General features: G+C 35.5%; 2 protein-coding genes across 10 annotated transcripts in view; both read left to right on the forward strand.

Annotated features, from left to right (window-relative positions):
• The window catches only part of LOC131062366 (phosphoenolpyruvate carboxykinase (ATP) 1-like), a 28428-nt gene extending 27591 nt beyond the window's left edge, over window positions 1-837 (forward strand). Inside the window, exons 7-8 of the mRNA XM_059208381.1 lie at window positions 203-501; window positions 635-837. Of these exons, the coding sequence (XP_059064364.1) occupies window positions 203-501; window positions 635-837 (502 nt within the window). The remainder of the gene's footprint in view (window positions 1-202; window positions 502-634) is intronic.
• A 275-nt stretch (window positions 838-1112) lies between these two features.
• Window positions 1113-13597, forward strand: part of LOC131062391 (ABC transporter I family member 1) — a 91044-nt gene continuing 78559 nt past the window's right edge. For 4 of the 9 annotated variants that reach the window (XR_009358463.1, XR_009358464.1, XM_059209035.1 and 1 more), the window contains exons 1-2: window positions 1113-1469; window positions 1598-1649. Coding sequence is in view for 2 of the 9 variants with exons in the window: in XM_059209035.1 (XP_059065018.1) it covers window positions 1442-1469; window positions 1598-1649 (80 nt within the window). In the remaining 7 variants the exon portion in view is untranslated. Of the gene's footprint in view, window positions 1470-1499; window positions 2311-13597 lie in introns of those variants that run through there. The other 5 variants (XM_059209032.1, XM_057996036.2, XM_059209033.1 and 2 more) reach the window with 3 other exon arrangements.

Below are 13597 nucleotides of genomic sequence, written 5' to 3' on the forward strand. Positions count from 1 at the left end.
CATGGCCATCTCTATTGTGGCTTAAATATAATCTCCTAAAATTGAACTATCTTGGAGCTTTTGTTCTAATCTAATCATCCATTTACATGTTGATCTAATCGAATGCATGTCTAGGTCAACTGACTGCAAAGCAGGCCTTTAGTTTGCATTTTCTAAGAATTAAAATTTTGATGTTGTACTTGTGCTAAGATGATATATTCAGGTGTATCCAACCAACACTAGAAGAACTGGAGAACCTTGGTGTACCAGATTTCACCATCTACAATGCAGGCCAATTCCCATGCAACCGATACACACACTACATGACCTCATCCACAAGCATAGATCTCAACTTCAAACGTAGAGAAATGGTGATCCTTGGCACTCAATATGCTGGGGAGATGAAGAAGGGCCTCCTCTCATTCATGCACTACCTCATGCCAAAGAGAGGGATACTCTCATTGCACTCTGGATGTAACATGGGCAAGGAAGGAGATGTTACACTTTTCTTTGGATTGTTAGGTATGTACATATATTGTTTAAAAACCTCATTACCTATGCACTCTATGGTTTAATAAACAAAAGTCTAGTGTTTTGTATTATCAAAGTCTTCTGGTAACTGAATTTACTAAAATATAGTGGTTATGTAATATAGGAACTGGAAAGACAACTCTTTCTACAGACCATCAGAGGGAACTCATAGGAGATGACGAGCATTGTTGGAGTAATAATGGTGTGTCTAATATTGAAGGAGGCTGCTATGCAAAATGCATTGACCTGTCAGAGGAGAAGGAGCCTGATATTTGGAATGTCATTAAGTTTGGAACAGGTAGCATACTAATCCTACCAAATATTTAATGAAGGCTTGATGTTGCTTATTCTAGCAAGTTGATTAATAGGACTAAAGTTGCCCGGTAAGTCCTCCAGGCCGTATGTAATATGACGAGATCGAATAGAAGGGTAGTCGTAATACCAACTCACTATGATGACTCTTATGTGCCCCAAACTCTTCAACCAACCTAATAAAGGTCAGCCCCCTGCCTAACCCCAGTCATAAACCCCTGACCCTATAAAAACTATGAGGGGTGCTGCTTCTTCTCTAGGGAATGAATGTTGCTCAAATCTGACCTGAATCATTCGAGAGATCGAGGGCGGCTATAGAGTTGGCACTCCTCCTCTAGATATATGGGCCTCCCCTCCCCTCAATGATATATGGTATTATCCACATATAGTTCGAGGTTATCGAGGCCCCGGCTACCTATATGGCCCAACGGTTAAGTCCTTCACCCACTCTTTGTCCTACCTGACTTGTCTCAGAACCCTCAGTCCAATGCGGCCAAACTCTAAGACAGAGTAAGAAACTGAGAATGTATATTATCAGTGTGGTTAATTGATTCAGTCTCGGCATCTGCTTATTATGGCGGAGGAGGAAACGGATGGAAGGTAACCTCTGCAACCTTGTATGGAGACTCATGCTCTCGGCATCATGGGTAAAAAAACATAAATTCCTTTGGTTTTTTATTCATATTTAGTGACGGTCTTTCCTGGAGACAGTAGTTTCATTGAGGCATTCTGTCAAATAGTTTACATGCCCTGTCAATGTTTCCACATTCTGCAGACGTGCCTAACGGGGAGGCACATAGGGTGGAATTTGGCCTTACACTTGCGAGGTGCATACACTTGTTCTTATCGCAGAGTAGAAATTGTTCCATTCAAGTTACAAGGTCACTATTATATAGAGAGGTCTGTACTGGTAAATCACCATTGTGCCAGGAGTTGCTCATATTTGTTTTCACGGTATGCTATGGTTCAATTTTCCTTAGAACTCGGTTTTGTCTTTCATGCATTTTATCTTTGGGCCCATGATTTGGGCGTCTTATTAACTATTTTCTAAGTTCAACATGTTTCTGTTGGAGAAAACTTTGGTTCGTCTTCTCTTATTTCTTTGAAGAGGGAGGGATTTAATGTCCAAACGTGTTATGATTATTTGGGGGCTACATTTTGCAACTTTTTTACTCTTTTTTCATAGTTTATCTGATCATCTTAGGGTTTAGTTTAGGCTCATATTTATGTTGCTTTTACCACTTGTGAGTCAAATGCATTTTAGTTTGAACTGCTGGATATTTTCATTTTTGCATAGATTGGGAACAGATTTTTTAAATGGCATTTCTATATTCCCATAATCAATGCAATCTTGATTGGGAAAGCAATAACAGATTCAATGTATTAGTTATGTTCAAATTTACTGTCCATGTGCGTTGTGTATGCCTCTATATTTTGCATAAATTTTTACCAGGGCATTTGCATCTTTAACATCTAGCTATAATACCCCTCCCTTTATATTTGATAGATGCTAATATCCTGTTCCAAAGCTCCCATTTTGCCACAACCGAGTAGAATCAGAATGATGTATTTTGTGCATATCCTGCAGTCATGGCGTTCCAGGAGACTAAATTTGATTGAGGCTTTATGTCAGTGAATTCACTGCCTTGTCTATGCTTCTACATTTTGCGCACATCTATATATCAGAGCATTCCAACCATGGTATATTACAAAACTCCTTTCATTACGATTTGATGGATGTCCATACCCTATTCTAAAGCACCCGTTTTAGCACAGGCAAAAGAGGATTCTGACAAAAGCTATGGAATCTGGATAACACCTGTCAGTTGCATAGTTCACGTGCTTTGTCTATGCTTCCACATTTTGCATTCATGTCTACAAAAGAAGTTGCAACTAATAATCCCCCTTCATGTTCCTGAAGCGCCCATTTTGGCAGAGGCAGACTGCCAAGGTTCTTAAAAATAGAATAAACGTTGCAAGAAGTGGGAAAACCAAGGTATAAAATGAAATTTGTGAAATCTTTTTATTGTGGTATAAATCTGAATCTTTTTATTGTGGTGATCTAATGTGTGAAATTATTTTATTGTGATATAAAATTTTGAATCATTCATTTTGAAACTTTGATAAGCATTTATAGTCATAAATTAATTGAAAGCTGAGGGTGATTTAATTGAATGCTTGTATACAATCTGTGTTGTTTGAACTTGTTTGTATATACATTAATAAGTAAGACCTTGAAATAGAAAACTTTACAATTGAGATCTAAGCATACACATACATTCTAAGTGACAACAAAAATGCTTTTTATGTGTTGTTAATGGTAAGTAACATGTTTCTTCAGGTCTCTTCTAATAAAGCATCAAAATTACCTCTTACAAAGGACTTTCATTTGGAAGATGTTCTCTTTCTTTAAAATCACAAAATAAATTTAGGTTTCTTTGTTTCAAGAAATTTGTTAGCTTACATTTTAGTAGTATTGATATTAAAAAAAGGAAATCGCCCATACTACAGGTGTAGCTCTTATCAAACAAATTTTGTGTATATGTATTGAGTAGATATTGCATATGCTAATATCTGCCATCTCCCCATTGATTCTGATAATTGCATTAATAAAATAAAAATCTTTTTGATCTTCCTACTGCTGCACCACATCAAACAACTATAGTTCCGACCATTGCTCGGCAGGAATTTCGTTGCTCGCAGCTCTTGTTATTTTTAGCTTTTAGTTTTTATCTTTTAATTTGGTTTATATTTGAGATTAAAATAGTTTTTAATTAGATTAGATATTAGTTAAGTTTAGATTAAATCAGTTTTTAATTAGATTAGATTTTTAGTTAAGCTTAGATTAAATTAGTTTTTAATTAGATTAGATTTTTAGTTAAGTTTAGATTAAATTAATTTTTAATTAGATTAGATTTTAGTTAAGTTTAGATTAAATTAGTTTTTAATTAGTTTAGATTTATTTATTTATTTTTAATTGTAAATTAGTTTAGATTTTTCTAATTGTTAAATAGTTTAGATTTTTTAAGTTGTTAGTTGTTCATTATTGGGTGTGATTTTTTTTTTAGTGCGATTGTTTTGATTTTGGGGATTAACCTTTTGACTTTTTGTCTTGTGAGGAGCATCCATTTTCGTGTGTTGAAGACACAATTTTGGAAACTACTAATGTCATTTTAATGTAGGACGCATGTCAAAGAAATGGTGATTTGAAACAGATTGTTTGATTTTTTTTAGCTTAGATTGCATTTCGAATTGGTGCTTTAAAATTAACCAGTATCTTTTGTGTCTTAAGAAATAGGCTCTTTTTGTTTTACCTTTTAGAGGGCCTGCCTCCCAAGAAGCCCTTAAGGCTCAGTGAGAGGGAACGATCTAAGTGGTAACGTGCTAAAGTCAAGCTCTTTTGAACCACTATAAATAAATATGTTTGTGATGAAAGTTGAAAGCAATGGGTGTTGATTAGTCAATTTCAAGCTATGGTGGGACATATCACCTCCCCTCATACCCTCACTTTTATCAAGAATGGTGACTTGTCCATGCAACAACCCCATAATGCACCTTTACATATTGAAGTCCTTGTCCATAGAGTTAAGATCAAGTGAGTTTTGATAGATGGAGGAGTGGATCTAAATATTTGTAATAGGATGAGAAGAGAAAAGCAATGGAAAAAAAATCATAAAAAAAAACATAAAATGTCCTTAAAAAAAAACATAAAAATGTCTTGAAAAAACCATAAAAAACCTAAAATGTCCTGAAAAAATCATAAAAAACCTAAAATGTCCTGAAAAAATCATAAAATCTCTTGGAAAAACCCTAAAAATAAAAATATTCATAAAAACCCTGAAAATCATAAAAATCCAAAAATATGTAATAAACATTGCGATGACACAAACACTTCGGACAAGCATGCAGCTTTGGAACTTCAACGAATTCATAATGTGACGAGATTATGATTGAGCAAACATCACAACATATGATCAACTTATTAAAACCAAACCCATCAACTGTGAACAAAAAACTCATTCGACATGAAATATATTGTTTGCTCATTTTCTCTTGATTTTTTCTTATTTTCCTTTTTGGTGACATGTCTTTTAGTTTTTCTAGGATGTCTCTGACTAAAAGGGCGACGATGGGGCATGTTCACTTGTTTGCTGCTTGTGGGATGTTCCTTAGGAATATGATGACACGTCTTAGGACATGATTGCTTAAGATCATTGAGGACATATTGGTCTGATACACACTAAGGCATTCCTTTATTGTCTGATATGTTTTCCTTCTCACAATTGGAGTGACTGATTCATTTGGGTCTAATTTATATCCAAATGTTTTTTTGCCTTTTGCTATAATAAGCTCGATGATGATACAAGCACTTAAAAAGCACAAGAATTCTCATCACCTTTCATATCCTCTTTCTCATCACTCGTTCTTTTTTTTTTCTATCGCTTTTCTCTTCTCATCCACCTTTTCATCATTTCTTTCATCGTCTTCTTCATTCTTCTTATTGCAGCGAGATTGATCAAACACTTTATCTAATTGATGCAGTGTCTTTGAATCTTTAATCTCTTTATCAACCAACTTGCTTCGTGCAATCTCAATGCCCCTAGAGCAATCAATCAATCAATCAATCATTGGATCACCTTATCTTGCGCTCGCATCAATCCCTATCAGTTTAATCAGCTTGTCAACCTAGCTATACTGTTCATTTCCATCAATTGTTCAATTACGCCTCATCAACTATGCATTTCCATCAAATGTACATCTCAACCTAATCACTTGCGCAATATCAATCATCCAATCTTCTCTCCAACAATCTATCGAGAGATCAATCTCCATCATTTTGTTTGATCAATCTCTTGAGGGGGCATAACCAATCAATCATCACCCTTACCAGGACACCTCTGGGGCATATATTAGTTGATCATTTTCTTTGAAATGATGCGACAAGTTGCATTGTCTCAAAGAGGGACAAAATGTAGACACATAAAAAATTCCATTAATTTGTCATTTAATTTCAAATTTCTTCGAACATCGGGCAAGTCCTTATTATTACACCATTATTTTTCCATAATTCATTATTCATAATTTTTCATCTTTTATTATATTATTATTATTAATATCTCATCATTTATCTATTAAATTTATTAAATAAAACATTATATCATATTCATGTATACACCTTCATGCATTCACCTTATATACATTTCTCTATTTACTTAATAAAACATTTTAATATCTCCTCCTACCACTTACCATTTCCCATTTACCACTCATCTTCCCTATACCACTCATCTTGCATTATCCCATATTCATCCCACAACATGAACTCGTCCAGAGAAATTCTATTTAAACAATGCCCCCTCTCTTATTTGGGTATCTCATCTTTATGCGTCGAACTTATATCAATTTGCATTCTTCACCATCTTTTCATTTTGAGCACTCATCCACAACTTTTGCATTCAAAATTCATTGCTTGCATCTTTTGAGATCTTTCATGCATTCTCGCATTTTTTTCTTGATCAATCGCACATCTTTTATTTTAAAATTATCTCCATTCACCATAGCCTCTTGTGCACAATGCTCTGAGAGCGAAATCTTAAAAATACAAGACCTTAGTTAATAGGAGAGCAATGGAGGCAAATTCCTGTTAATGCATGTGTGTGTGTCTTTGTTTATTTTGGATTTGCATGTGCGTTTCTCTTGCAAGTACTTCATTGCTGGATGTTGGGAGATTGAATCTTGTATTCAATCCATTTCCTCCATCTTCAATTAGATAAAGTGTTTGATCGATCTCACTGCAATAAGAAGAATGAAGATGATGATGAAAGAAATGATGAAAAAGATAGATGAGAAGGAGGATGAGAAGAGAAAAGCGATGGAAAAAAAAAAAAAAGGTGATGAGAAAGAGGATATGAAAGTGTTTGAGCACTCATCCACAACTGCAGTTCCAAAGCTGCATGCTTGTTTGAAGTGTTTGTGTCATCGCAATGTTTATTACATGTTTTTGGATTTTTATGATTTTTAGAGTTTTTATGATTGTTTTAATTTTTAGGGTTTTTCTAGGAGATTTTATGATTTTTATGATTTTTTCAGGACATTTTAGGTTTTTAATGATTTTTTCAGGACATTTTAGGTTTCTTATGGTTTTTTCAGGAAATTTTATGTTTTTCATGATTATTTCAGGACATATTATATTTTTTATGATTTTTTTTAGGACATTTTATGTTTTTTTTATTATTTTTTTCAAGACATTTTATGTTTTTTTAATGATTTTTTTCAGGACATTTTATATATTTTTTTTTAAATGATTTTTTTACGACATTTTATGTTTTTTATGATTTTTTTAGTGTTTGCCACTAGTGTCTAGCAAGGTAAAAGGGATTCTGAGTAGATGGATGAACAAATGGGATATAAATGGATAAGTGAATGATGGAGGAAGCTTATGCAATTTTCAAGGACTATACCACAATAGGATAACATGTTTAATCCAAGAACAGGGACCAGATATAGCAATATAAAGCTAGTATAGGTGTAACGAATGTCATGTGATCCAAAGGAATGGACATGTCAACAGGTTTTTTTGCATTTCATGTCCTTAATTTTGATCAAGATCGAGGGATAGATTTGGATAGGAGGCAGATGGGACAAGCAAGATTAAAAGGGGGTAATGGTAGATGTAAGCAAGCAATGGACAAAATAATGGATAGGAGCTTAAGGGTGTGGATCAAGTGCAATAGATAGGACACGCAAAAGCATGTAAATATCCTTAACCTTGTCAAGATCAAAGGTGGAAAAAGGGATATGGATGGATATAGAGTGAATGAGGGATAATGGAGGATGAGGGATAATAGATGGATGCACACGGATGGAACTTCCCCCCAGTGAATAGTGCAAGAGGACAATGAATTACGCATGACACTTGTTTGCCAGGTTTTCATCATGGTACTTGTCTAAGGCATCTATTTGTCAGGTTTTCACCAATGGACGATTTTATTTTTTTTATTTTTCACTTCTTCTTTTTTTGACTTATTTTGAACTTTTGGAAGATTATGGATAGATGATAGGAGATATGACTCAGGAATCAAGTTGTTCTCTGGATAGTACCCCTGAAAGATGTTCTATAACTATCCATGGCTATTGAAGGTATGCTCAAAGATGTCAATAGGATGATGGTAAAGGGAGATGAAATGGATGATAAGATGGAAAAGTTATAAGGATTTATGTAAAGGATTGGATAAGAGGGATGGAAGGATAGAACATAGGTACTATATAATGGATGGGATATTGGAAGATTTGTGTAGGAGTGGATGGAAATATTGGCAAGGTCAACATTGGCACACACCTTGAAGGGTGATGGAATGAGGGAGGAATGGTGGAGTTTGGAGTTTGTGATTTTGATGGAAAGGTTGATGTGGATTTTAGGACACAAGGAGCCAAAATGGATGAAGGAGGTGGAAGAGGTTTTAGGATTTAGGATAGTGGATGTGGGAGAAGTTGGAGTAGAAAAATTGAATGCCAATTTTTATTTTCCTTTAGTGTGCAAGTCTTGTACGAGCGACTTGGGAATCCACATGGTTCTTGAATTTTTATTTTTTTGTGATACTTTAGAACGCATTGCCTCGGTGTAGGATTTAGGAAGCCATACAAATTTTGACTTTTATTCTTTCTTCATGGGCCTTTGTGGCCTTTTGGAAATTTCTCTCTTTTGTAGTTCCTTGGAATGCATTGCTTCGACAAGCACCATAGGAACCCATATGGTTTTTGAAATTTCTTTCTTTTGCTCAATGGGCCTTTGTGGCCTTTTGTATATCTCTTTTTCTTTTTGGATCACATTTTGCTTTGTTTTACATGTCGATTAGATGGGACATGTTGATCCTTAAATGCATGTGGATTGTTTGACTTATGACTTTTATGCTTGGATGAGGAAAAGAATGTGTAAATGGATATGAATGATATGAAGGTATTTTGGATGGATGGAAGGTGCTCGAAGATGTGTGCCTTTGTTGATCCTGCATAAGGGATGAAGAGATATAGGGACCTAAAATGGATGGAAGGGGTGAAGGGGAAGGCGTGTATTTGGATTTAACTGGAGAAATGTAGGATTTATGAGGGATACCAATATCTTGAGAGTGATCAATGCAACCCTTATAATCAAGATTTTCTTTTACATCAGGGGGTTATAATATACCTTGTTCATGAATTTCTAAGCTTTTTCTTTGCTAATGCATGCTTTGGAGGATCTTTTTAACAAAGGGTTTCTTCTTACTTGTGATGCCAAAGGCAAGTCCATTTTGAGGTGGAAGTGGAATGTAGGGAATGATAGGATCATGAGAGGACTTTATAGGCATGATGGACTCTTGAGGTAGACAAGGGAATAAAGGGATACTTTGATCTTGACATGGAAGAGGACCATTGGATAGAGTAGGAAGGGTGTTTGACTCTTCATTTTTAATATGACCATTTGAAAATGTGGAAGAGGCATCGTGATCTTGCTTAGGAAGTGGATTAGGAATGGGATTTGGTAGGATGCTTTTCTCTTGAGATGGAAGGGGATCATCTTGGAAGAAATGGAAAGGTACAAGGGGATCATCATGGGATTCTAGGGAGGTATGATCTTTCTCAACCATTGGATGGGATTGGAGAGTTTTGGTGTCTTGATCTTGATTTATGATAGAACTCATTTCTTCATTTTTCAGATTATCCTCTTGACATGGAGCCACTTCTAAGGAAGGGATAGCAATTTCGATATGCAATTCTTGGAAGGTGCTCATGATTTCACATGATGGGGAAGCATTTTGGATGGGGCCTTCTAGAGTGGGCATGATTGGAATTGGAGTGTATGATGGCATAAGATCTAAGATATTTGAATCGTATAAAGGATTTGTATAAAAAAATGGATTAGCTTGGATTTGTACTATTGATAGCCCTCGAGGGTCAGCATAAGAAGTTTCACCATTAGGTTCATTGTTTGAAGGAGATGGTATGGATTGTTGTTGAGAAGTTTTAGGAGATGAAGGCATCGTGGAAGAGATGGAGGCCACATATGGAGCCTTACTAGACATCTAGGTGTATTATTTTGATCATGTTTGGTAATGACATCTAGTTTGTCCTTAGGTGAATTGTTAGGATCTTGAATTTCAATAACACCATTATCAAGGAGGTCTTGAATTTTATGTTTTAATTTCATGCACGTTGAAGTCTTATGTTTGTTAAAGAAATGTCTTATTGTCTTGGTGAAGAATTCATGGGATCTTGTCTGAGATTTGTCTTTTGATTTTCAATCAGTTGTTGTTCCACCTTATATAGTCTATTTAGCATTTCTTGAAGTTTGTTGTTCTTGATATCATGAAATTTTATCTCAAGAGGGGCCATTGAATATTTTTATTGGGATTGAATGTCATATATTTCTCTCTTAATATCTTGAATTTGTTGGGCCAAGGTAGCCATGGAGATTTATGATAGTTCTAATCTTTTACCTAGGACAATGTATGAGACTCTAGGTATGATGCAAACCCTAAAGTGCAAAGGAGGAACTATATAATATGAGTGAAATTAGGATGTGATAAGGATCAATGAAAAAATATAATCCATGTGACATGATTGAGATGGGAATGTGCTAAAGGGTTGATGCAAAATGCGATCTATGTGATAGGAAAGTGTTGTGCAACTAAACCCTAAATGGGATATGAGGATGAATGATGTTTGATGCAAGGACTAAGGATACTCTAGGCCTGAAAAATATTTTCAATGTGAGGTTAGACTTGTGCTATGATGGATAGATACAAGGACAAGTGATCAAAGAGAGGGCATGCTATGATAGGAGATGATGAACTCCAAGCAGAATACCAACTCAAAGATATTGATAGGTTCCCTAACTCAAGGAAGATGCACCTCAAGTGATAAGGGCTATTGATGATTAAAAGTTGATGTCAGACCTAAGACAAGAAATCCTAAGTGCAAGCAATGTTTTTGGGTTTTTTTGGATTTTGGTATGCAAATAATAATGAAATGCTAGGACCAATGATGAAATGACCTAAGAAACTTATGCAAGGTTTAAGGTTATGTCCTAAAGGAATGATGGAAGGCTATGCAAAGATTATAGGTATGATTTAAGGGGTTTATGCAAGGGTACAACCTAATGGTGGTATGCAAAGCTATGCAAAAGTTTGATCTAGGAGTGGTATGAAAGGACTAGGTATAAATAAATGAGATATGCAAGGATGAAAGGTGCAACTAGGTGAAGACTATGCAAGGACCTAAAAGGTACCAAAAGCTAGAATGATTTGACTAAGTGAGGACCTAAAAGATCAGAACTTGAAAAATGATGTCTCGCAGGCTCAATGTTTCAAGGACAATGTTGTTTTGCAATGTTTTGTTTTACAACGTGGATGTATACTTGAAAGTTTAGATGAAATATTTTGTAAAGTGTTTCAATTTCAAGTGTGGTGTTGATTGTGAAATGTTCTTGTTTGTTTGTGCACACACTCAGAAAACAAGGCAAACAAAATGTTTGTTTGATTTTGCAATAAAAACACATTCAAGCACAATCCTAAGGCTGGCCAGGACAATAGTCATTGAATCTCACTTGGGGGGTTACCCCGAGCTATGCAATTCAGAGCGAATACTTAGGTGCTTGATAGGGAGATACTCAAAAATTGGTTCAAATTATGGGTTTGTAATCAAATTAGTTTACAAGTTCCTTCAAGGGTAATTGTTGAAGGTTTTATCACTTGTTTAGGTATTGTCTCTTTGTTTTTTTCCTGCTCTATGCTTCATACCAACCCTAAGATCTTCCTACCATGTTAATTATTCAATAGTGCTCTCAAATCTCACAAATGTGAGACTTTGTTACTTTAACTCCAATCACCAAAATCACTCACCAAGAGTTGCAGGAGGTCTAGGACATTAACTAAAATCCTCTTAGGCTTATATCAACTTGGTTTGGTGGTCTTTCCAATTGTTCTCTTACCCGATTTAAAGAAAAGCTCAAAACAGGGCTACAAGAAAATAGCCCCGATTATCCCTCTAAAATTGCAAAAATGCTTATAACTCCACAAACTACCAAAACACCCCATAAAACCTTTGCATTTTTGGATACCCTTTATGGATATATTTCAAATTTTTTCTAAGAGGATGTCTGACAAGGCTGTACAACTACTGTCCTATATATGTGCCTAAAAATAAGGGTTTTCAAGGGTTTTAAGTCTTCTAACACCTTAACACCATTCTAAACACTTCTTCAAACCACCAAATATCTTGAGAAGGTCTATAACATCATTATGAATCCTTCCAACTTCATTTCTTGCAAGTATAAAGTCAAACACTTGATGTGCAACCAAGTTTCAAGAGGAAAAATGCTGAAAAACCATTGTCTTACTATACTTTGATTGCTCAAAATGCATTTCCAAACTAATTATTCATTTAAACACCCTTCCATCTTGATTAAAATATCTTTCCAAAATTCAATCCACCTTAGGAAACCAAAATAAGGTTCACTTGGTGAGGGTTTGTAGAGAAACTTTGTTTTTCACCATGAAGGTTCACTAGCCGGGCTATATGAGCTCACCTAGTTAGCAACAACAAAAACCACTTTCTTTGTCATTGACAACAAAAAAAACTTGTATGTACAAGAAGGATATATAAAACAACTTGACTTTTAGAGGCCATGGAGAAAGAGCCAAAGAAAATCAAGTTGCTTCCATTATTGAAGCCAAACCCTTACTCAACCGAGAACAGGGTTAAAACAAAATAATTTTGCTACAATGCTAAAACTCCACACCAACACACAAAACCAAGTGAAAGAGATTCAACACAACATGACACAACTTCCCAAATGAAAATAGTATGACCAAATGCACCAGAAGTATGGACTGCTATACCATATGGAGCAAAAAGTGCAAGAAAAAGGACAAAATTATGAGTTTTTGTATTGAGTTCTTCTTTTCTTCGAATGCCAACTTGATAAAAAGTTGGGGGAGGCTTTAAATAGTCACTCACCACCTAAATCATGCCCAGGTATGGACCAATAACCACCTTTTTTCATTGTTTTACAAATTTGTCCAAAATATTGTCAAAATGTTGCTTGACAACATTGACATTTTTTGGTACAATGAGCATTTTTGACTTGTGAGCCAAATAGACTTAACTCCACCATGTGAAATAGTTTCTTAGAACCACACAAACATATTTCAATGCCTAACAAGGCTTGATAAGGATTTTTGACCATATTTTCACATTTTGCCCATTTTAGGCTTACAAAGCATAAAAGGTCAAAAATAGACCAAAAAATCAACAAACAACAAAACTAAGACACAAAGGACACTTAAACACACTAAAAACACCCTTTGAATATACAACAAGTCCATTATTCAATTGTGACCAACGTAGGCCATTTCAAACCAAAATTTGATGAAGTGCTCCATTAGCTTCACTAGGTACTCCTGCACCAGTGCTTGACCCCACTGGCTCCACCCTTGACACTCACTTCTCTGGGGCAGCCAAGAATTAGTCCCCATGAAAACTCCTCGTGGCGAACTTTGTATCTCTACTAAGAACCATAAGAATGCGAGCCGCTTCAAAGGTCCGACCTCCTACGTCAACAACTAGAAGGTTTTTGGCTTCTAACACAAAAGGTGTCTAGTAAGGGCATCCGTCTGAGTGTCCATACATGTGGCGGTGTACACTCCTTTAAGGAAGGCTCCTAGCCTATAGAGGTTGCGCTCTATAGGGTTTATGGGGAGACATGTCGTCGGCATGAACTAATCAACATTTGTTGCTT

This window comes from Cryptomeria japonica, chromosome 7 (assembly GCF_030272615.1).
Source record: "Cryptomeria japonica chromosome 7, Sugi_1.0, whole genome shotgun sequence".
NCBI classification, from domain to species: domain Eukaryota; kingdom Viridiplantae; phylum Streptophyta; class Pinopsida; order Cupressales; family Cupressaceae; genus Cryptomeria; species Cryptomeria japonica.